Source organism: Lepidochelys olivacea, assembly GCF_965140295.1.
Source record: "Lepidochelys olivacea isolate rLepOli2 genome assembly, chromosome: 13".
Taxonomy (NCBI): domain Eukaryota; kingdom Metazoa; phylum Chordata; order Testudines; family Cheloniidae; genus Lepidochelys; species Lepidochelys olivacea.
The window spans coordinates 20548300-20572573 of record NC_140423.1 but is presented as its reverse complement, the minus strand read 5'-3'; the positions used below and the strand labels follow the sequence as shown (position 1 = coordinate 20572573).

The window sequence follows — 24274 nt, the reverse complement described above, 5'->3', positions numbered from 1 at the left end:
TGTTTGCACTGTTACTGCAGTCATAATGCAAACTGGATAATTGCATAGGCAGATGATAATTATTTATATTTGCATAAGCATGCAATCATGATAATTATGCAGGAAAATTAGGCATTCAGTTGTGTGCACATTTCACACAGGCAATTATGCAGCTAACTCGTTTGGAAAATTAGACTGTTATACCTTTGTAATATCTGTACTAACATGCAATAATCTGAACTAAGCCAAATTAAGCAGATGTGGAAGATGAAGTTATTTGCTTTTTCCCATTGTGCAGGATGGAGCAAGGGCAGCATTTGTGATGGTGCAGAGAATCATTGGGGATTCATCAGGAGGCTAGCATGCAAAGGAACACTGTAAATAAAGCGACATGGGGGAAGAGCTCCTGGGACTAATACAGGTTTACTTGGGCCACAGCTGTCAGGAAATGTATCAGTTTAATATTGAGAATGTAGGGCCTATTCGCACTAAGGAAGCCAGTGGGACTTCTGCCTCATTTGAGCCCCAACTGCACGTGGGCTAAAGTTGTTACACTAAAATTCCCTGCAAAAGCTTCTCCTCACTTTACAGAGGAGCCTTTGATATATTTTGTAATAATAATAAGAATTAATAATAGGCACTGAACATGTAATTCAGAACTACCGTTACAAATTGAGTTTCAGAAACAGGTCCGAGTGGTTTATTCTGGGATGCCATTAGATTTGCCTTTGACTTGTGCAAAAACCCAGAGCAAAATCCTGCTCGCAGATCTACCTGGTAACTCTCAACTCTGATATTCTTCTCTCAGAGCATGGCTCAGTGAAGTGAATGGATCTTCTGCATCTGGAAGGCATGCAGAAGATCTTGGTATTTTTGGTAAAATGACACTTTGTGTCTAAGCAGCCAGGCCCTTACTGCATTCAGCTGGAAATGTTATTCAAACACTTTCATAAATTCCATGAAAAGGAAGAATTAAAAAACATTTAATCAGATTAGACAGGCTGGATCTTGGGAGTTGCCTTTAAAGATGCTTTTGGAGCTAACTAGGCTGCACTTGCAGGCAGTTTGTGGTCCTAGATGGGGCTAGTGCTGTGATTGCTCCTATCGCGCTATTTCCCTGGAGGTTTGCAGCAGGGGTTGAAGGTTTTCAAGGGAAGTCTTTGCTTAAATCGTTTAAAAGTTTCCAATAGGGGCCCCTTTGTTAGATTTCTGAACAATGAGTCTCCCTTGTTAAAACCTGGAAAAAAATCATAAAATGAAATTTACAAATGTTTGAATGAACAGGGCTGAAACATATGAAGGACGAGGTGCAATGTAGTGCGTGTGTGAGTGAATGACGGCCAGATGCTAGTCTGTGTAATTAAGAGGGAAAAAATGTTTACGAAAATAATTCGGTTGTGTTTTTAGGGAAACTTGTTGGACATCTGCTGTTTTCCAGAGAAACTGACTAACCCCTTTATATCAAAAGTCAAACACAAGCATCACCTGGGAATGGTACAGGGCTGAGCTGCCCATTTGACTTGTTGACAGTAATAATTAACTAATGTAATAACTTTATCTCCACCTCTGGCCCATATGGTAGCAGCTGGAACATCTGGGTTCAATCCACTTAATGTGAACTTGCCCAGATTTTAATCATAGCTGGTATAAGGATTTCATTCAGAGGTCAGTTACTGAAACCCAGCGTTCACACTTCTTTGTTACCTGCTGCTGGGGCTGGAAGAATTGGCCCTCTGTAGATATTTGCAACACAAACATAGCTTTCAGTGTTATGTAACATTTTTAGCGGTTAGAAGCGTTCTTTTCCCTTTCCAGTCTTGGCAAGATAAGGTTCTAAATATAGCCCGGTTAAAACAGGGAATGGTATAGAAATGTGCATAGAATACACTACACAGGCTACATGGGTTTTTTGTTTGTTTTTTGGGGGGGGGCAGGATAAAATTGTAGAGCATCTTGTTTCAGTTTTAACTTTAATAAGTTCACAATAAAATGACAACATATTGTATTCCATCTCTAAATGCAGTATTGTAGGAGCAGGCAAAAATCATGCTTCTGTTCTTGGGTTTCTATTTCCCTGGGGTCTGGTGAGCCTCTTCTGTCAAGCAGAGGTGTGTGTGATGGGAGAAAATTGCTAAAATGCCCCTATAAGTAGATACATATATGGACCACTCTTTCCACAAGAAATTCAAGCACCTTATAATCTTGAATCCTTTTATCCTCATAATACCTCTCGCAAGATGGAGAAGTGCGATTACTCCAATATACAGATGGTAAACTGAGGCACAGAGATGCTAAGTGACTTGGCCAAGCTCACATGGGAAGTCTGTGGCAGAGCAGGGAATTGAATGCTGCTCTTCCTAGACTCAGGCTACTACTGGGCTGTCACTGGACTACCACAGGACTCTTTCCCCTCTTCAGTGGTGGGATTTTGGTGTGCTTGATGTGCTGTCTAAATCCATTAGTGGAGTACATTGGTCTTTCTTCCCCACCCCGAATAAATGTGTAGAATCTATCTATCATATTGTAAGGCACCTCATATCTTAATATCTAAACTCCTTTTTTCTTCTTTTGACTTCAGTGACCTATCTTTCAAGGGTATATTCTCTTAAACACTGTACATGATCAGTCTAAAATATCCAAGTCTGTATGTACTTCAGATTCACTATTTAAAAGCATGAGGCCATTTTTCATGTTTTTGCATTTAGAAATAAGGACTTGGAGGAGAAGACTAATTTGTACCTTCAGGAGACTGAAGGCAGGGTGAGGTGTAAGTGCTTGACTGGTGACACAGGAGCTACAGTTCATGGAAGAGTTGCTGTTCCTAACTAAGGATTTTATTTTAAAGGTGGGACGTGGTGGAGCTGCAAGATTGTCCCATTGGGTTGCAGAGAAGCTGGTATCACGGGTGGGAGATAACTGGATCTTTCAGACTCAAACTTTACATACTTCCCTAGATGTTCATGTGAACTGTTTTGTTCAGATCTGCAGGGTCTCACACCTGGGCATGTGAGGAACCTTGGTCATTTTCCAATGAGCTCCTTAGCAGAAGTCAAGATGCCATTCTGTATGGCAGAAGCATTTCACATAGATTTGCAGGTCCTGATATTTGGAAAGTCTTGGGCTCAAGAGAACCCTTTTCCCAATTGTAAACTAAGAGGAGAGGTTCAAGTTTACCATGGGTTTGCACAAACCAGATAGAGGACTTGTGGTTATATTGGAATAATTATATGACTTTTCCTGGAGAACCCAGTTTGGTGTCAAAACTCTCTGGAGAACATGAGGAGCAGCCTCAGAATATTCCTGGATCTCCAGATGCAGCAGAAAACTTTGCTTGCAGCTCTGAGGAGAACTTTGTGAACACAAGCCGAGTTAGCACAAATTACAGCTGGTTCACACATGCAGATCAGACTCAAACCAGGGCTGATTTCAAATGCATCTGAGGTTCAAGTCAAATGCTTCTCAGCAGGGATCTAAATCCTGCTTTGTGGAATTGTAGAGACATCTGCTGAATGTTTCCATTATGTACCTCTGTGGCACATCTACTCTTCAGCTGGGAGTATGCTTCACAGCTTGAGTAGACAAACATGTTCTAGTTAGATGGAGCAGTAATGCAGGCTACAGGAGCCTAGTTTCCAATGTGCACTAAGCTGTTGCACATAAATTGGTCCATATAGGTACCAACTGGTCCATATAGGTCCTGCTGGTGCGCACTCAAGCTTCCCAAGCTCGTTGTTTGAAACAGCACTACATTAAAGTGCTCTGAGTCTAGGGAGCGCTGCAAAGAGATTATTCATTACGTTATATACTACCATACTGAGCTATATACATTATTCATTACAGCAGAGCTGGGCAAACTACGGCCCGCGGGCCCGTCCTGCCCGGCCCTTGAGCTTCCCGGCCGGGGAGGCTGGTCCCCGGCCCCTCCCCTGCTGTCCCCCTGCCCCGCAGCCTGCCGCCAGCGTGGGAGGGGGCTGCACGGCGGGGGCAGGGGAGAGCGGGAAGGGAGGCTCATCTGCAGCCACAGGGGAGCAGGCGGGCGGGTGGCGGGAGCACGGCAAACGCGGGCGGAGGACTCAGGAGGAGCAGCGGGCGGCCGCGCAGCCGGCCGGAGAGAAGCGGCGCTTTGAAGGGGAAACTGCCGCTTCTCTCTGGCGGCGCAGCTGCCCCTGCTTCCTCTGAGTCCTCTGCCCATATTCGCAGGGCCGCATTCTGAAAGGGGCTTTAGAGGGGGGCCTGTTGGGGGGTGGGGGTGTGGGTAGGGGGGGCAGTCAGGGAGCAGGGGGCATTGGATAGGGGGTGGGGTCCCCGGGGACGGTTAGGGGCAGGGGGTCCCAGGATGGAGTGGTTAGGGGACAAGGAGTAGGGGGGGTTGGAAGGGTCGGGAGTTCTGAGGGGGGCAGTGAGGGGCAGATAGGGTTAGGGTTTGGGGGGGGCACAGACTTCCCTACCTGGCCCTCCATACAGTTTTGGAACCCCGATGTGGCCCTCAGGCCAAAAAGTTTGCCCACCCCTGCATTACAGTATATACAAAGAGAAAGCCTTGAAACTCCCGATTTTTGGATATCTACATAAAGTGCAAAAATTGCTAAAAATAAACCCGAAAAATGAAATTAATAACCCTGCAAAACAGAAGCAGATTATATGAATGTTAATGTGCTATATTACATTTAACATTATATTTAGTATTATATTTCACTATATTGACATCATCAGAATGAAATTATTTAACATGATTGAAATGAAACATTTTGATGTTTCCAGATGGATATGTCTCAGAATTTCAGTTCTGTACTAAGTTCAGAATTTTGCCATTTTGTTCCTAATTTGGAATGAAAACAGCTTTTGAAATGTTGGAATTTCCTGCAGGACAGAAATTCCCTTTTCCAGCCAGCTCTAGTGTTCAGTTTCTTCCTTGTCATCCTCCATGTCTGAAAGTACCAGGGGATAAAGCTGCGGATATTGCACTGCAGGGCAGGCACTTTTGTATGTACAAACAGGAAACATCCAACCCTTTGGGTGCTGCTTGTCCTCTTTACATTCCACTATAATGTCAGGAAGTACCTGGAATGTCTGGCAACAGGGCAGGTGCAGTCTCTATAGATATACCTGAAATGCCTGGCAGCACTTCTTACTATAAAAAGTCCTTTGCAGAGACTTGCCTGGTTTGGGATGGGGTGTCCAGCCAGAGGATATGGAAGAATAATCACGGACCTAGTGAGAACCATTTGCCGATCTCATCTTTGCTCCTCTCTGTTGTGCTGTGAGCATCTGAGAGCAGACACCTGCTGTCACTACTATTCTGGCTTTCTCTTTCTGTTGGTTTACATAACATCTCCAGCTGTGTGAACTAAGCAGAGCTGGTGGGGAAGGCAACGTTAAACCCCCGCCTCTTTTACCATGCCATTGGAAAGGGGTCCTGCAAAGCTGTGTGTCACTGTTACACATAAGATGCGTGTGTGTGACAATTTGGGTCTTGGAGGATAAAAATGACTCCCAAAACATTAGAAAGAACTGGGATTTGCTTCCCCACTAGTGAAAAGGACTGGAATTTAATGCAACATAGAAAAGTGTCACCCCTCCATTAAACCAGGACTGGTCCATTATTATTGTATTGTGGTAGCATCTAGGGACCCCAGTCACAGACTAGGGTCCCATTACGCTAGGTGCTGTACAAACACAGAACAACAAGAAGTCACTGCCCCGAGGAGTCTACAATTCCAACGCCTTTGTGGGAAGTTAGCATTACCAAAGGCACAGTACAATGGTGCTGTGCTAATCCTGCCTAGCAGCTCTACGCAATGCGTAACTGATCTCTCGTCATGAGAATGTTCACCCCTCAGCCAGCTGCTTAAATTGCCTCTCCCCTGCCTCCTCCCAGGATCCTTAGGAACAGAGGAGCTGCCCCTTTTCAGTTTCGCACATGGCACGTATTTGTATGTAGGGTTATTAGGCCAAAGCGGGAAGGAAATAGCTGAATAATAATGTGTGTTTCAGGAGGCAGAGCCCTAATTTCCACTAAGAAAGGGGTTAACCCCTTGCTCACACTCATGCAGGGGCTCAGGGGAAGTGATGAAGCAGGGCTGGGGAGAAATGGCTCCATCAGTCTTGGGGGCTTGAAGGGAAGAGGCAGGGAACTCTATTAGAACAGCTTCTTGCAAAGCAGAAGGAGAAACTGCTTGAGAAAGGCCAGGTGTCTGCACCCAGGAAATATAGGGTTTTCCACGGGGGAAGGGTGTTGTGTGACTGTTTGGTTTTCCCTTTCCTTTGTGCAATGAGCAAACCTGAAAGCCACTGAAGAACGAAGATGCGTGTGACTTGTTTTGGTTGGTACCTACACCAGCTTCCATGCTCAGTGTGCTGTTAGTATTGCTAAGTGTGGGCATAATGTAGCCAACCAGGGAGGAGTTCGGATACAAAGCCCACCTTGGCATAGGGTGACCAGACAGCAAATGTGAAAAATCAGGACAGGGGGTGGAGGGTAATAGGAGTCTGTCTAAGAAAAAGACCCCAAACTTGGGACTGTCCCTATAAAATCTGGACATCTGGTCACCCTACCCTGGCATGAGTCAAAAATCAGCTGAGTAGTCTGCCTGCCCCGGCTCTGCAGCCTGACTGATCTAAATACTGATCAGCTAGAGGTTGCTCTGTGGGAACCAGGAGACCTGGCTTTCAGGCTTTGCCACGGACCTGCTCTGTGACCTTGGCAAATCACCTCTGTGGCATAGTTTCCCTCTCTGTGTAATGGGGAGAATGGTACCGAGCCACCCTGCTTTCAGATCTGTGGATACAATGCTTTGTAAAAGACCCCGGTATTATTATTTCTACTAGAGCTGGGCGCAGACAAGCAGTTTTCTCGCACGGAGGATTTAGATAGGCCACAAGTTGGTTTTGTTCTGATTAGGAACGAAAACCAAATATTTCAAAATTCTTCACGAAGGGAATGGAATCCTGGCTCTGGGGCAGTCCACTTGGTGGTTTGCTACAGACTCTAGGAGGCCCTCCCCACCCCTGTGACAATCCAAAGAGCTGGCTGCCCCAGAGCTGCGGACCCTAGACGCTTGGGCTCTCCAGCAAAACCTGCCTAGCAGCCAGGCCTCCATCAGAACCCTGCCTGGGTTCCATCAGAACGTCGGCAAAATCAGACGGTGTCTGCGGCACATTTCAGTTTCTCCAAATGGGCAAATTCTGACAAAATGCTGTTTAGTTGGAATTTTTCCAACCAGCTGTAATTATTATTCTTGTCCTGTGTCCACACCAGGTACTACTGGAGCAGCTCATGAAACTTTCTGGCAATTGTCCTTCCTTGTCCTCCACCAACTCTCCAAAAAGTCTCTTTCTCATGGATACTTTAAGAGTGACTGGCACCCAACCAAAGACCCTTGGGGATATGCCCCACTCTCCTCTGGCCCTTGATCTCAATCTGGCCATCTTTGCTATTGCCATTTTAGCAGATGGAACACGCCGTTCTGAGTCTGAGACTTGTTTGCTCCTGAGGTGTTGAGTAAAGCAGCAGAAATCCCAGAAATGCAGACAAGCTGTGTGAGTCACAGGAACACCATCGCAAGTCCAAGTGAAATGGCTGTGATTCCTGGGGTCTAATCCAGAATCCATTTCTCTGCCTAAGACACAGGGGTCAGAGATTTTTCTGTCTGCAAAAATGCTTCAGCCCCCTGCGACTTCCATCCCCTCTCTCATCCACCCACTCACTCTCTCATAGAGTCCAATAGGCAAAACCCTCCCAGCCTATGATAGCAACTGGAATACAGAGCTGATCTGCATCCCCAGGGCTTTCAGATCCCTGACCTGTGATTATGGGTCAGAAGTGGAATATTCCAAACATTTATATTAACCTGTAGCTAGGAAACAAATCGCCAAGGAGGCCACACTGAAATCTGAAGCTGCTGTTTTCCCTGAGAGTCAGGATTTGGCAGATAATCCAGACAGAGGCAATCTGAGCAGAGAGCAATGCAGGAGAGTTGGCACTGTGCTCGGATGTGCCCGCGTGTGTGGAAGCAGCGACACACACATGGTGTTGAGCTGACATACCTGTTTGCCCCGGGGGATCCATCGTGAAGTGGGGGAGGCCTCCTAGCCTGTGATCGCTCTGTGAGTTGAGAGGAGTCTGTAGCCACCATCTACCCTTCTGTTGCGTACTGTCCCTGTGCTGCCCTCTTTTGCTCACGTATCAACAACCAGGTGAGGCATCCTTCTGCCCAGTGCAAAGCAGCTGATTATTTATGTCCTTGTTCCACTCTGAAAGTCAAAGAACTTCTATCTTGGCATCCCTCTTGTTTTGGAAACCTTTTTGTCTCCTTAGCCTGAGCCGAGGTCCCTATCGCCCAGTGGTGCTGGAACAGCTCCCAGCAGCCTTTACCTTGAGCAATCACACCCTGATGGTATCTCTTTCGCTTTATAGCTGAGTTGTTATCTCCAAGGTCTCCTGGTTATTTCCTAATTTTTCAGTCCCGCCCAGTATTTGCTCTTCCTTTCAGCACCTGTTTTCCAGCTGTGTGCTTCCCACACGTCTCCCGTCTCTGCCAGACAAAGAGGAGCGGCGGCAGAGGGAGACAGGGCAAAGCAGAGAAGGGGGAGAGCGTCAAACAGGCATAGCCCAGTGGGCAAATCCCAGCTCTCCCATGGGAGGGAGGAATGAAGAAATGACCGGGGTCACCCCGTGGGCTGTCATGGGGACATGGCATGTCAACAGCTGGGACAGATGCACCGTCTCTGAACAGGCACTGCTATCCTAATCACAGCATCGGGCATTATAGCCTGTGCTGGACGGCCAGTATGCTGTCATGCCTGATGTCATGACTGGGATGTGGCATGCATTATTATTACACAGACCTACCCCAGGCAGACATTAACCTCTTCCAGCCCAATGGAACTTTAAGAATTATCAAAGAATTAAGAGGATATAAAATAATCCCCAACTGTTGTTTCTTGTTAGTTTCTCTCCCTTACAGTTCATTCTACTGTCTGTGCTGGCTTTGAAGATACCCGGATACAGACAAATCCAGGCTCCAGGCCAGCCTGCCACTGGAGTAAGGCTTGGTCTCTAGAAACCTACATGGCACAGCTGCCTAGAAATATTTTGTGGTTAGCAACTGCTTTTTCCCAGAAAAATATAGTTTGGAAAAAAAATCTGTTAAAAAAGGGGTGAAACAAAACAGATTTTGTTGGGGAGCAAGTGTTTCCTGCAAACTATTTCACTTGCAGATATTTAGCTGTGTCAGAGCAAATGCCACTAAACTGGGTCAGCCTGTGTCAAAGCAGGCGGGTGACTAGCGTGATATGATCATTTAATACCTTCATACTGCACATTTCAGGAATATGCTTTCCAAGCTGCAAGAAAACTTGCATTGTTCAGAAAGATTCATCACGTCATAGATTTTAAGGGCAGGAAGAATCATTATGAACTTCTAATCTCATGTCTTGCATAACACAAGACAGAGAACCTCACCAAGTAATTCCTCCATCAAGCCCATAACTACTGATTGATCTATAGCGTCTCTTTTAGATAGGTATCTAATCTTGATTTAGAGACTTCAAGTGGTGGAGAATCCACTACATCCCTAGGTACATTGTTCGAGTTGTTAAGTATGCTCACTGCTGAAAACTTGTGCCTTGTTTCTAGTCTAAATTTGTCGAGCTTCAGCTTCCAGCCATTGGATCTCATTGTGCCCTTTTTGATAGATTAAAGAGCCTGCTACTATCAGAACTTTCTTCCCTGTGTAGGTGCTTACAGACCGTGATCAAGTCAACTCGACTGTTTCTTGGTTAAACTAAACAGATTGAGACTCTTAAGTGTCTCTCTACACAGTATATTTTCCAGATCTCAAATCATTCTTGTAGTTCTTTTCTGACTTTGTCCTTTCCAGTTTTTCAACACTCTGAAGTGTGGACACCAGAGTTGCAGACAGTATTAAGGATACAGCTTTAAATCTGCTAATTGGGCCTGCTTCCTTAAAAGAGATTGATTCAGGGCTTGTATGTTACCAGTTGGTGGTTAAATGAACACTCAAGTGGTTAGTTATGACTGCAACCTTAGAGCGCTAAATAAATATTTACCGATAATTATACTTAAAATGACTTTCTAAAAAAGCAATTTTTTCAGTATCTTGACTCAGTAAATATTGCTGCCTCTCTCACAGGGAGATAGCTTGTTAACAATATTTTCCAGCCTCGGGCCATAAATCTAGCTTGGCCCTCAACAATTTGAAGAGACTGATTTCCAAGGTGTAGGAGAATAGGAACTGCCCTACAGAATGAAACCAATGGTCCACCTATTCTGATACCCTGTCTCCAACAGAGGCCAGAGCCAAATGATTCAGAGGAAGGTATAAAACAGTAAAAAGATGTCCTCATAAACAAGAATTATGACGTAACATAAGTAGGAAGAATCTTCATAGCTGCAGGAAGTTTGTGGTTGGTTTTTGTCCTGGAGGTGTGGACTGGTCTAGGAACCATGAGGGCTCTAAAGGGAAAGACAGCTCTCTCAGTCCTACTCTTCACTGGCTGACTCTAAGAATATTTGCATGGCCAGTTATTGCAACTGGAATTATGATCCAGGTAAATGTCTGCAGAAATTAGGCATGCAAATACACACTTATTTTGCATACTTGAAAGTATTCTGGCATTCCTGAAAATCTAGGCCCTAAATATATTTGTAGTGATTTTGTTTTCTTGGTAGTTAGATGAAGAAAATAGAGTCTCACCCTTACCGTAATGAAGTTTTCTTTTAATCATAAAGCAGGGAGATCATCTCCCAGATAACAGCTTCATCGCCCGACTTACAGATTGACCGAGACCAACAACACCTTTGGCATGGTCCATGTCTTTGGAAGCCTGTCATTTCTGAACTGGTATTTCTGTTCAATACCATATTGTAGTTCGACATTCTGTGACTCCAGAGGACACCAGTCTTGGAGTGTGGTCCTCTAGTGCCATGGCTGTAGCTCCAGGCAATGCCATATTTGCCTCCGCTGGCAACAAATTACAGGTCTAAATGATCTTTAAAACTTATTCTGACTGACCTTCCTCTCTCTAAAGCAACTGCATAATAGGGGTTTATCCCAATTCTGAGCAAAAGACAGAGAGACTCCTGGTTCAGCTTCAGGGACTGATGTGACTTACACAATCAATTTGTTTGTATTCCAAAGAGGTGGTTCCTTAAAACCTCTATTTTATCTCCTTAAAGTGATATTTCCTGAGACGTGCCTGTTATTTCCTTTCCCTGGCTCCAAATCGGATAACACACAAACAAACCACGCCAGACCTGGCACCGTCCAGACCCTTTGCTGTGGTACCTTTCTCCCTCCCATTGCTTTGCTCTGGCTGCATTCCTTGCTTTGAGTTGTGCTTCAATTTGCATTTTAATGGCCATTTGCAGCACTCCTGTGGACATGTCTGGGATATGAGCTGCTCTCCCATATTGGCCTGTTTGTTTGGGAATGTGGGGTGTCCTCGCTTCCTCTTGGATGGAATGTCCTGCCCGCAGAGACCTCAGCACAAAGAGCTCCATTGTGCATTTAAAGATTCAGGGCTAGAGCAGAGTTTGAGTTTCACTGTGCAAATCCATAAAGGGCGAGTGGGAGAATCAAGTTATTCTGAGGGTATCTAGATAATTGCTCCCTATTTAGCTTTCACCCAGCATAAAGCTCTATTGTTTGGCCATTAGTATTATTCATTTATTTTACTCACACTGCACCATGATTGGTGCCTAGTCATTGATTGGTGCATTAATAAAAGCAAACAAATAAATAAAAAGAAAGGGAGTACTTGTGGCACCTTAGAGACTAACCAATTTATTTGAGCATGAGCTTTCGTGAGCTACAGCTCATGCTCAAATAAATTGGTTAGTCTCTAAGGTGCCACAAGTACTCCTTTTCTTTTTGCGAATACAGACTAACACGGCTGTTACTCTGAAACAAATAAATAAGTATCCCCAAAAGGAGACAGGCAAATGCAGTGAAGAACTCATAACTGGGAAGGGGAGAAGTGGGGGTGGATGTGACATCCTGAGGTTATGAAAAAACAAACCAAATGTCTTTCCCCATAAGAGCCCAAACATGCAGCTGCATCAGACAAATAAAATAAATATTGGAGGGTGCAACCAAGGAATTATCTCAGGAAGAAACAGCTGCAAAACACTAGAAGTTCAATAAGGTAACATCTCCCTGCAGACAGGTCTGCTGGATTCTGTGGGGAAGGATTGCAGGCACAAACTGGTGGCCATTGCTCTTCAAGGCAGGGAGTGTGATTTACTCTATGTTTCTACAGCACCTAGCACATGGGGCCCTGTCCTGGCTGGGCTGACATTTCATTCATGAGTGCTCAGTACACAGCCAGTATCCCTGAGTCCTGTCTGATGATCTATGGCAAGAGAAGGTGACTAGATAACTGCGGTCTCATTTTCCCTGCTACAGACATCCTGCTCCTCTGTTGGCTAAAGAGGGCTGTGGTGCAGCCAGTTATGAGAATGTTCGGCAATAAAACAGATCTGCCCAGTTTGTACAATAAGGCTTGTCTGAGAGCCAGCTCAGCCCACTGTTTGCAAATCAAACCGAGCTCTTTCTGTTCGGTGCGTCATTACCAACTGTAATGAAATTTAACTGCAATGATGTTGCTAAACCACAAAAGGGAAAACTCACCATTAGGGTGCTGGTTTGCCACTACTGGTGCTCTAGGCTGAGGTTTTCAAAGCTGACCAAGGGATTTGGACACCCAGTTCCCATTAAAATGACCTGGAATTGGGTGTCTGAATCACCTAGTCTTTGGAAATCTCATCCTTAAGTTTTGTCGTTGGTCTTTGGCTGGCTCTCCCTTCCCCATCTCTGTCACTGGCTTGAATTCCCACCTTCTCCCATAATTACCATTCAGAGATCTTTATGAAATGCTGATGCATCCATTTAGACTCCCTTGGGTTGGTATTTTGGATCATTCACCCTGGACCGGGACAGTGACTATTGCTGACTTTCTGGTTCCTAGGATATGTTCATATTAGCCTTATAAACATCCCAGAGTAGCATTGTAATTTCCTGTCTTCTCCTTGCAGTGAACCTTCTAACCTCCAGAGGCTGCGTGTTCTTAGAGCTGAATGATGAAGCTGCTACTTGCTGTTCCTCTCCTGCTGCTCATCTTAACGACCTTAGAAGCCAGACCAAAGCCTGCAGGTGAGCAGCTGGCCAAAGATGTGCAAATTATAAGCAAGCAGCCAAAGCCCTGGCTGATGTGCAAGGGTGTAAGCCAGAGTAATAGATAACCCCTACAGTTAGCTAGAGTCTATGGTTACCATAAATTGTTAGCTCTTGCTTCCAAACCTAGCTGATTAAACTGTCAGGTAGGGAATCCCCAATGGTGAGGGAATCTCTGGGAGGCATAAAGCCAGGGTAGCCTGCCCTGTGACACCTCCCTCTCCTCACAGCCACAGGCACTGGGAGCTGAGGGCAGGAAGGGGTGTGTCTGGACCCTGCTGTGCTCCTGCAAAGCCCAGCTGGCGGAAGGCCTCTGGAGGCTGTACCTGCCAGGCGTAGTTTCGAGCAGCCCGGGTGCAGGGGAGGGTTGAGCTTAAAGTGTGTGAGCGGCAGAATGGGGCTCGGAGGAGCTGGGGTGGAATTCAGCTGCCAGGACCAAGAAGGCCACTTCCACATAGTCAGAATTGCCATCACCAAAGCGGCTGAGCAGCCCTGCCTGCCTGAGGCTCTCCCGGCGCAGCTGCCTGCAAGATCTGTCAGGCGTGTTGTCAGAGCTGATTTGCTGCGGCGCATTAACAGGGCTTGAATCAGCCAAACATTCCCCCATTGGTGTTTGCCCAGGGCTAATCAAAAAATCAGAGACAGTTAATCCTCACTACTTTACAGGGGAAAGCAGCAGGCCCAGAGGACTCAGCTGGGGGGAGCTGAAATTTGAAGAGGGGGGGCGCGCGAGTTCTGTGCGACCTACAGGGACCCTAGTAGCTGCAGGTTGGTCTCCCTGTTTCCGGCTGTCTCTAGAATAGGCAGGGCTTGGGTGTTAGGAGAGGGCCTGTGAGCATCTTCTGTGTGTGTGAGTCGCCTCGTCGGTGCCAGTCCATCTGGGTTGCCCAAGCCTGCGCCCTTGTGTCGGCTCTGCCGAGCCTGCTAGCCCAAATCACAGCCCTCAGGCTGTTGGCTGCAAATGCTGGGAGGAGAGTTTGGGGCCTTGGATGGAGGGACGGAAACTTCCCTGCGAGCTCAGCCAGGAAAGCTTAGAGCTTCCTTCAGAAATGAGGGTCTGTCCCAGAGGGCTGCACTGGGGAGACCCCCAGCCATAAGGAGAGAGTGAAACACTGAGCAGAAGGATTTCAGGTGTCTCTGCCAACCATGAGCCAATATTGTGGCCCCCGCCCACCTGCCATGAGCAGTGGGTGTTGTTGTTAACACCTGAATGTCCATCCTGTTCAGAATGCAGCAAGAGAGCCGCTGCTGGGAATCCATCATTCCCTGAGCTCATTCAGGGCCCCCCATGGCATTGGGGCAGTCGAGGATGCTGTGTCATCCCTGGGGCGGGGGTGGGGGGCTCAGTGAGCCAAAGGCAAGTTTTAACCTTCCTAGGGCCACAGATAATGGGACAGACGGCATGTCTTGCCCTCTTTTTAATCCCAGTCTGGCACATCCATCTCCAGCCTCTGCCGAGGTTCCCTCTCACCCAGCTCTGTGGTAATGGAGCTCAGAGGAGTTCCAGACTCGGTCTGTATTTTGATCCAGTTCTTCTGTGACTCCTGCTGTCTCCATGGAACCGTTACCCCCTCCCAGAGATAAGAGGAGCTGCACCAGGCCTCATCTTTCATCCCCTCCCCTTGTCACACCTGCTGAGGCTCTCGCTATGCAGCCTGGCCCAGTTGCGGTGACTGTAAAGTTGCCTGAAGGAGAAGGAAAAAATCGTGTTCCCTCCACCTCTGTCTCCCACTCACTTCCCCAAACACAGAAAGGCAGGGAGATCCAACCAGCTCTTTGCTTTCTCCTCCTCCAGCGGTGAAATGTAAGACCGGACCCCTGGACATTGTGTTTGTGATCGACAGCTCACGCAGCGTGCGCCCCTTCGAGTTCGAGACCATGCGGCGGTTCCTGATCGACATCATCCAGAATCTGGAGGTGGGGCCCAACGCCACACGGGTGGGGGTGATCCAGTACTCCAGCCAGGTGCAGAACATCTTCTCCCTCAAGACCTTCTTCAAGCGGGCTGACATGGAGAAGGCCATCAACAGCATTATACCACTGGCCCAGGGCACCATGACAGGGCTAGCCATCCAGTATGCCATGAACTTGGCCTTCACCATCCAGGAAGGAGCGCGCCCGCTGCACAAGAAGATCCCCCGTGTGGCCGTCATCGTGACAGACGGGCGGCCCCAGGACCGCGTGACGGAGGTGGCGGCCCAGGCACGGGATGCTGGCATTGAGATCTACGCCGTGGGCGTCCAGCGGGCAGACATGAACTCTTTGCGGGCCATGGCCTCCCACCCACTGGAGGAGCATGTCTTCCTGGTGGAGTCTTTCGATCTCATCCAGCAGTTTGGCAAACAGTTCCAGGACAAGCTGTGTGGTGAGTGAAGGGGGCAGAACCCTAGGCACAGCCTGCTGTGGGACCAGACAGGCCCTGGGTTTAACCACCCAGATGTGGAGGGACGGAATGAAACATGAGCTGGGTGGTAGTGGGGAGTGGCAACTGCTCCTGCTTTTCGCCTCTGGAGCCTTGCTGAGATCATGGGTGCAGTGAGCCTGGGGTGTCTCCCCCACTCACAAAACCGTGGCACAATTCAGAGCAGCTCTTATTCTGTGCTCAGGAGAAACCCATTTCGGGAGGAGCAGAGAGAACTCTAAGGGTGGGGTTAAAGAACTGAGTGTTGGTGCCCAGGACTGGGATAGCTGGAGGCACTGCAGTGTCAGGACTAAGGTGCATTGGCCATGCAGTTGAGGGGAACACGACAGGAAGAGCAGGTACTGATGCCAGGTCAGCATTGGCGGATCTGTGTGCAGGAAGCTCACAGAGCATCTGTCTGCACAACACCTGTTCGTACAAAGGCTTGAGTGAAGACCTGTGTCTTTCAGGTGTGAATATATGCACAGACCTGGACTCTGGCTGCTAGCACACCTGTGTCAGCATCCCGGACTCCTTCTGCTGACTTCAGTGGCCTTCAAACCATGTCCTAAGAGAACAAAACCAGCCATTGCTAAGTCAGCTTCAGCTGTATAAGAACTGAGCTGTTGGGGAGCAACATTTGCCAAGGGTAGTGCGCAGAAGGGGAAATGTTGCAATGCTCCTGAGAAGCTGCTACAGACAATGAGGAGATAATGCTCATGCCAGACTGCTTGACAATGACCCTTTCAGGAGCGTCTCTCTTTTTCTCACCCTTTCCCCTTATTGTTTCCAAACAGTTTATAAGCCAGCACATTTGCTTACCTAGATCTGCCCTGTGTAGTATGTCTGAGCTGCATTTGCTGAGGCTGGGGGAAAGCAGCACAAATCGAGTGATAATATGGACGTGAGATCACAGAAACACAGAGCAGGCTTCCCCCAAATTGAAGGGATGGGAGGGGTCAGAGAGCTCAGAAATGTGAGAGGCCTTTGGCAAGGTTTGGAATCTTGCTTGCCTCATGTTCTGGATGGGCAGATTTCCTGCCCAGCTACCTGGTGTGTACACGCAGTGCAGTAACTCTGAACATTTGCCATATGCCACTGTCTGTGCATCTGTATTTAATAAAGCCTGGCCTGGTATCACTTCCTTGCAATAACCTTATTGGCCTTGGCCTGAAGAGGGGAGACCTGTTTCCACCGCAAGCTGCTTTGCACTGTGGCAGCTCAGAATTGTAAAAGCTGGTGCCTGCTTGCCCGTCCTGTGCCGACAGACGATACTGAGCCTTGGGGACTTTTCCCAGGAGCTTGTGTTGCAGCCAGTTGCTGTGACCTTGATTGCAACTTCTGAGGTGACTGTTCAGTGAAAGGACAAAAGGACACAGTCAGCTTTTCTTTGGGGGAAACTTGAAGCCTCTGTGAACTAGTGTCCGGCCCCCATAGCTTGCTGTCCCATCCATGGCCAAATCTGAAGCCTTGTCCATACACAAACATGCACTGGTTAAATTAAACTGGTGCAAATGCTCATGTCGACGCTCATTTTGAATGAAGAGTAGCATATTGCAGTTTAGTTGAAGCCGTTATCTACTCAGCTTAAACTGCTACTGCTAATAATACCCAGCTCTTACACAGCCCTACCATCAGTACATCTCAAAGCACTTCACAAAGAAGCTGACTTGCCCATGTTCATCTAGTAGGCCAGTGGCAGAATCAGGAATAGAAGCCAGACTTCTGTATCACTGGTGCTTTATCTGCTAGGCCACACTGCCTCCCTAAACCAAAGTAAGCCTGGTTTAAGGAAGTACTTCTTCACACAAGGCACAGTCAACCTGTGGAACTCATTGCCAGGGGATGTTCTGAAGGCCAAAACTGCAGTGATGGAGGCAATATAAGAACTTATAGATAGATCACCTGACGTGTGTTCTGAGTCAGTGAATCCCCAACATGGCCTACTGTCTCTTTCAGGTGTGGATATGTGCACAGAGATGGACCATGGCTGCCAGCACACCTGTGTCAGTGTCCCAGGCTCCTTCTATTGTGAATGTAACCCTGGATATAAGCTCAGCGCAGATGGAAAGACATGTTCCCGTAAGAGCATATTTTATTTGATCTACATTTATAAAGGAGACTGGTATCATTATCCTTGCTTTACAAATGGGGAATCTGAGGCACGGGGTTAGAGAGACTTGCCGAAGGTCACCATGGAGACCAGGGGCAGAGCAGGGAATAGAATGCAGGTCTCCTGAGTCCCAGTCTAGTGTTCTACCCACCAGGCCACACTGCCTCCCATTTTGACTAACTTTCTGGTGTTGTGCTGTACATAGTTACTAGTGCTAATTAGTTATTAGTACTTTTTGACCATAGGCCTAGGTCTGCGTTAAGAGTTAAGACAACAATAGGAACAGCCAGCACATTGGCCTTCATTCTGTTGTGAAGTGATAATTGTGTTGCTGAGATGGGAATGGGTAAGAAGGTGGTTCCTTTTTCTCTGCAGCCATTGATGCCTGCGCTGATGGGAAGCATGGCTGTGAACACCAGTGTGTCAGCTCCCATGGGTCCTACGCCTGCCGCTGCCGGACAGGTTACAATCTCAACCAGGACAAAAAGACCTGTACCAGTATGTGACTGTCTCCTCTGTGCCTCCTCCTCTTGTTTCTCATTCTCTGTCCTTTGCCCTTCATCGCCCAAGACATTCCCCTCCTTCTCACCATGTCCTCTATGTCCCGCTGCCCTCAGACCTTGTGAAGAGCCCAGCCATCGCTCTCTCCAGCATCTGTGATCTCTTACTTCTCCCAGACCCACAGAGCTCTGTTCCCTTAGGCTCCTTCATGACAGGAGATGGGCAAAAGAGAGTCTGGAACCTGGAACAGGCCTCTAGTCCCAACAGTGCCCACCTGCTCCTAGCACCCACTGTCCACAAGGAGAGATTTAACTCAGAGTGGTGGCCCACACATGCTTTATCCAGATTGAAAGGCCAGCAGATGCCCCATTAGTGATGAGAAGGGAGCTCCATGGCTTCTGTGTGCTATCAGTAGACCCCTCTCCTGTCCCAACTGTGCTCTGAGCTAATTCACCATCCTGAGGCAGGGCCTTGGCATCGAGCCATCTGTGGGAGCCCTGTATTTCAAGAGCCTTGTAGGGCCTAAGGACAAGTGGCAGCAAGGAGCTGATAAAAGACCAGTGCAGCCTACCTCGGGGACAGGGCCAGCTGGCCAGTTAGCCCTCGAGCTCTTTGCAAGGGTCACAGGTGAGCTGTGAATGGCTGATGTCCCTCACTCCTGTGTGTCGTCTCCTCTTTCCAGTGATTAATTACTGCAACTTTGGAAACCACAGCTGCCAGCACACATGCGTGAGCATCCCGAACGGATATTACTGCCGCTGTAACGATGGCTTCACTCTGCAGGCCGACGGCAAGGCGTGCCAGGGTGAGTGCTGCGTCAGCATCTCTGCTCCAGAGGGCACCATCACTCCAGAGAGCACAGGCAGGCCACAGTGTACTATACAGCTCCGGGTTTGGCTGCTAGCCTTAGAATCCAAGCACGTCTCACCATAATGATGTCCTTTCGGTTGATGTGCTCATTTGCATGTCAGGACCCAGAATGCCCTTCCAGCACATTAGAGGGCACACCGGGAGAATTGGGGAGGTTTTACCAGGGCGTTCCCTGAGGTCACACCAGGAGGTATAGATGTGTTGCTGGTGGCACTTCTGATTCCTTTACAGCCCTAAGAGGAATGAATTCCTGCAAACTTCGGTCCCACTTCTGAATGCCCCAAGGTGTGGGGTGCACAAACCCAAGTGCCACTGGGTTGAACAAGTGCAGACCATGCAGCTGAACAGCCCAGGATCTGCAAAGAGGGACAGACCTCACGGCAAGTTAGTGATTGCTCGTGCATCTCCCATTGGTCCGTGTGGGTGTATCAGCCTCATCTCTACAGCTCCACTGAGTTCCCATCTGAGAAAGGGATGTTCTGTGCATGGCACTTCCTTGGTAATCACAAAGGAAATGACATGCCCTGTAACATGGTGTGTTTGTCCCTTTGGTTTGTGTTTTAGCCAGTGACATTTGCAATGGGATAGATCATGGCTGTGAGTTTAAATGTGTCAGCACCCCTGGCTCTTACCACTGCATTTGCCCAGAGGGACAGCAGCTCCATGCTGATGGAAAGACATGCAATAGTGAGTATCTGGGACACGGCCTGCAGGCAGTGCCCTTAATGTATGGACTTCAGTCTGTAGCAACTGGCACCTAGATCCTAGGTGCTCCCAATGAGAGCTGGGCAGCTCGAGATGTGAAATTGAATCTGGATCCAGGTGGGAATTTCAAACCACCCTAAGGTTCAGGAGTGCTTGATCTTGGGATTTTGTTCCAGATCTCTCTTGGCTACTGGCACATCCAAAACCCAAACAGAGACAGGAGTTCCAGGGGGTCCTCTGGTTAGAAAATACAGTAGGCGGCTCACCACTAAGTAAACTGCTGTGTAACAATACAGCCCTGTGACTGGCAGGGTTGGTCATGGACCAGGAGAGGACTGGGGGATGTGAGGCACAAGGGGGTGAATGTGCTAGAGAACCTAAGGCGGACCCCTGGGAGGAGAGAAGGCAGGTCCTGCTGCACTCAGTAGAGTGGCCTCTGGCTGATTAAGGAGAAGTGATGACCAGCTGTGAATGGAAGCATTAGGGTACCATCTGGTCCTCCTTGGCCAGAGGAACAGAAGAAACAGTGCAAGGTGTACGTGTGAGAGATTGGCAAGGGATGTGAAAGGGAAGCACAGGACCCTCAGAGGGAGTTCTTGGGGGTGGGAATTTGGGGGGGCTTTGAGAAGGGTGCCCAAGAATGTCTGGGGTCAGGGCGGAGGGTCGGAGTGGAATTCTCAGCCCTGTGTGCAGTGTTGTAGCTGTCTCAGGATATTAGAGAGACAAGGGGGGGGCGAGGTGATATCTTTTACTGGGCCAACTTCTGTTGGTTAGAGAGACAAGCTTTCCAGCTTACCCAGACCTGAAGAAGAGCTCTGTGTCCTGCTTTCTTGCATCAGCTACAGCCAGCACATATAGCTCAGCAGTGAATGCAGGGGGAAGAATCCCTCCTGAGTCCCAGAGCCCATTGACTCTGCTCCCCCGGCCCCTGGCATCTGCTCGCTGCAAGCTCCCCCTTGGTGTCCTCGGGAGGCAGGGCTGGTGCGGTCTAACCTTTCACCTCTTCCTTTGGTGCAGAGTGCAAGAGCGGCCATGTCGACCTGGTGTTGGTGATTGATGGCTCCAAGAGCGTCCGGCCTCAGAACTTTGAGCTGGTGAAGCAGTTCGTGAACCAGATTGTGGATTTCCTGGATGTGTCACCCCACGGCACGCGGGTGGGGCTGGTCCAGTATTCCAGCCGTGTGCGCACCGAGTTCCCACTCAACCAGTACCAGACGGCAGAAGACATCAAGAAGGCGGTGTTGAAGGTGGAGTATATGGAGAAGGGCACCATGACCGGCCTGGCCCTCAAGCACATGCTAGAGCACAGCTTCTCAGAGGCCGAAGGTGCCAGGCCCCTCTCCCAGAACATTCCCAGAATTGGGCTGGTCTTCACCGATGGACGCTCTCAGGATGATATCTCCGAATGGGCCAGGAAAGCAAAGGAATCAGGTGAGCGTGCAATGGGAAAGAGGTGATTCAGGGGATGCTCTTCATGCACCCAGCATTCCAGGCCAGTTTTCCACATTTGCCCCTCACTGCGCACAGCTGGTGGTCCCTGGGTGCCTGAAGCATGCAGAAGCTCATGGCCTCTCGCCGTCTGGCACATTGACCCTTCCGGTCCCTGATAAGTATAGCCTGCTGACTCTCAACAGGATAATACACTTATTAGCTTATAACTGAGGCAGAGAAAGTGAGGGGCTGGACACCCAGACCAAGCCCTTGCATTTAGCCCCAGTTACCTGGCCCATCCATGTGGCTGCAACATTCAAAGGATGCTTCTCGAAGCACTCAGGGCACTACGGTTACTAGCATCGTGGCAGCACTGGCCCACCTGATGTCATCCTAGGATGGTCCTGCCTTGTGGGCATGTTCTGGGGCGACCGAGTCCAGGATGCCCGTCGAGCATGTTCAGCTTGTACAGAACCACCCTTCGCTCCATTGCGCAGGGATCACCATGTTCGCGGTTGGGGTTGGAAAAGCTGTTGAAGAGGAGCTGAGAGAAATTGCCTCTGAGCCGGCGGGACAACATTTCTCGTACTCTGCGGATTTTAGCACCGTGACTCAGATAGCCGACAACCTCAAAGTTAACATCTGCCCAGGTAGGTGCTGGCAGGGCCTGTGTAGTGGCTTCACCTGGGCTGGGCCTAGGGTGGCCACCTTTCTAATGGCTGGTAACTGGAACCCCAAGGCCCCGCCCCTTCTCCACTTCTTCCCTCGAGACGCCGCCCCTTCTTTGCCTCTTCCCCCAAGGCCCTGCCACTGTTCGCCCCCAGATCAAAAAAACTGGACATCAGGACGTGTCAAATGGCACCTGGACACACCAGCTAAAACCCCGACTGTCTGGGTAAAAACCAGACTGGTGGCAACTCTAGCTGGGCCAGGCCCTTCAGCCTTGTTTTCCTGTCTGATCTTGATTATTACTTAATATTTATATTGCAGAAAAGCTCAGACACTCCTCCTCTGCTGCCTCTAGTTGGGATAAAAAGAAACAACTCAGTTTATTCTGTACAGACCTGTCTGTAGCCAAGCAACAAAATATGGGACTGATTGAGTTAGGGAGGCTTCATGGAAGTGCCTGTAGCATAGGGTGTCTCTCCTTAATGCAAAGCACTTGCAGGCAGGAATTCAGAGGCCGAATGGTGGCGTCTGTGACATTCAGGATCCAAGTCTTCCCTAGTTAGCAACAGAGCAATGTGCCCCGACCGGTGCGTTTTTATGTTTATCTGCTGCGGATGCTCTGCCCGGAAGCTTGCAGAATCTGGAGAATCTGAAAATAGGAGCCGTGTTGTCCAGGACTGTTTGACGTTACATGTTCCCTGTGATAAGCCTGTCGGGTTTTTATTAGATAAGCGGAGATACAGTGTTAGGAGAATTATCTGGGACTTAGAAATGCCTGGCTCGAGAGCTTACTGCAGAGAGTGATGTGATAAAATCACAGGGCAGAAGGGCAGTGAGGGGCTCTGCTGGGCATTTTAAAAGAAGAGTGAACTGTGATGTCAAAACCAAAGAGATCTATTCCCTCATCACTGCACATGGGTAGCCCTTGTTAACATGCTCTGTTCCCTTCATTAGCCAATGTAGCCCCCATTGATGTGCATGGGAGGTGTACGTGGGGATCAGCAAGAATAACACCCCCACGGGTTGGTGTTTTCTCCCAATATGGAATATTCCATCCAAACTGATTGGTCTGAGGAAAGCGGAAGGCTGGCTTAGTGGGTAAAGCAGAGGGCTGAGAGTCAGGACTCCTGGGTTCTGCTACATTTTCTCTCCTATTCATAGAATCCTAGAATATCAGGACTGGAAGGAACCTCAGGAGGTCATCTAGTCCAAACCCCTGCTCAAATCAGGACCTAATCCCCAACTAAATCATCCCAGCCAGGGCTTTGTTAAGCCTGACCTTAAAAACCTCTAAGGAAGGATATTCCACCACCTCCCGAGGTAACCCATTCCAGTGCTTTACCACCTTCCTAGTGGAAAAGTTTTTCCTAATATCCAACCTAAACCTCCCCCACTGCAACTTGAGACCATTACTCCTTGTTCTATCATCTGGTACCACTGAGAACAACAGTCTAGATCCATCCTCTTTGGAACCCCCTTTCAGGTAGTTGAAAGCAGCGATCAAATCCCCCCTCATTCTTCTCTTCTGCAGACTAAATAATCCCAGTTCCCTCAGCCTCTCCTCATAAGTCATGTGCTCCAGCCCCCTAATCATTTTTGTTGCCCTTCGCTGGACTCTTTCCAATTTTTCCACATCCTTCTTGTAGTATGGGGCCCTAAACTGGACACAGTACTCCAGATGAGGTCTCACCAATGCCAAATAGAAGAGAATGATCACATCCCTTGATCTGCTGGCAATGCTCCTACTTATACAGCCCAAAATGCCATTAGCCTTCTTGGCAACAAGGATACACTGACTCATGTCCAGCTTCTTGTCCACCGTAACCCCCTAGGTCCTTTTCTGCAGAACTGCTGCCTAGCCACTTGGTCCCTAGTCTGAAGCAGTGCATGGTCCTGTTGCTGAGCGCCTGAATATCTTTGGGCACGTCACTTCCAAACTCCCCCATCTTTAACACAGGGAAAGTAACTGCCTATCTCCTGGAAGAGCTGTGGGTAATGCTCATCAAGGACTTTCAGAAGGTGCCGTAGAAGGACAGCGGGTTCCTGATGCTGTTTAAACTCTTTTGTTTTTCAGAGGAGGGCAAAGGGGAGACTGAGATCCGGAGCCCGTGTGAGTGTGAGGCCCTTGTGCAGTTCCAGTCAAACACTGTGGCCATCCTGGAAAACCTGACAGAGAAACATATCCTTTTGGGTCACCAGAGGGGCCTGTATTGAGCGGCAGTCAGTGCAGGATCCAAATGGAGCTTGGTTTGTTCCAGCTCCTCTAAGGATTGTGTCTGCCTTGATTTTTCCTCTGTGTAATTCAGCCAGTGGAGTTTTGTGGGCTGCACTGCCTGCCATAGCAGAGTTGGCCCATGGCGTTTATGATGTTGACCAGGCAGTGACGGCTAGCAGAGCTGAGTTCCACTT

At 48.5% G+C, this 24274-nt stretch overlaps 2 protein-coding genes across 4 annotated transcripts in view; one reads left to right on the top strand and one right to left on the bottom strand.

Moving 5' to 3' along the window:
• The window catches only part of RBPJL (recombination signal binding protein for immunoglobulin kappa J region like), a 205148-nt gene that overhangs the window by 36820 nt on the left and 144054 nt on the right, over positions 1-24274 (bottom strand). The window contains exon 1 of one of the 2 annotated variants that reach the window (XM_084645488.1): positions 8026-8490. The exons of the other annotated variant lie outside the window; for it this stretch is intronic. Coding sequence (XP_084501614.1) covers positions 8026-8114 — 89 coding nt within the window. The 5' untranslated portion in view covers positions 8115-8490. Of the gene's footprint in view, positions 1-8025; positions 8491-24274 lie in introns of those variants that run through there. 2 annotated transcript variants of the gene reach the window in all.
• The window catches only part of MATN4 (matrilin 4), a 29117-nt gene that overhangs the window by 2170 nt on the left and 2673 nt on the right, over positions 1-24274 (top strand). For both annotated transcript variants that reach the window (XM_084645486.1, XM_084645487.1), the window contains exons 2-10: positions 13037-13154; positions 14971-15540; positions 17536-17658; positions 18065-18187; positions 18873-18995; positions 19625-19747; positions 20783-21196; positions 21694-21846; positions 23940-24044. In XM_084645486.1, coding sequence (XP_084501612.1) covers positions 13079-13154; positions 14971-15540; positions 17536-17658; positions 18065-18187; positions 18873-18995; positions 19625-19747; positions 20783-21196; positions 21694-21846; positions 23940-24044 — 1810 coding nt within the window. In that variant the 5' untranslated portion in view covers positions 13037-13078. The remainder of the gene's footprint in view (positions 1-13036; positions 13155-14970; positions 15541-17535; positions 17659-18064; positions 18188-18872; positions 18996-19624; positions 19748-20782; positions 21197-21693; positions 21847-23939; positions 24045-24274) is intronic.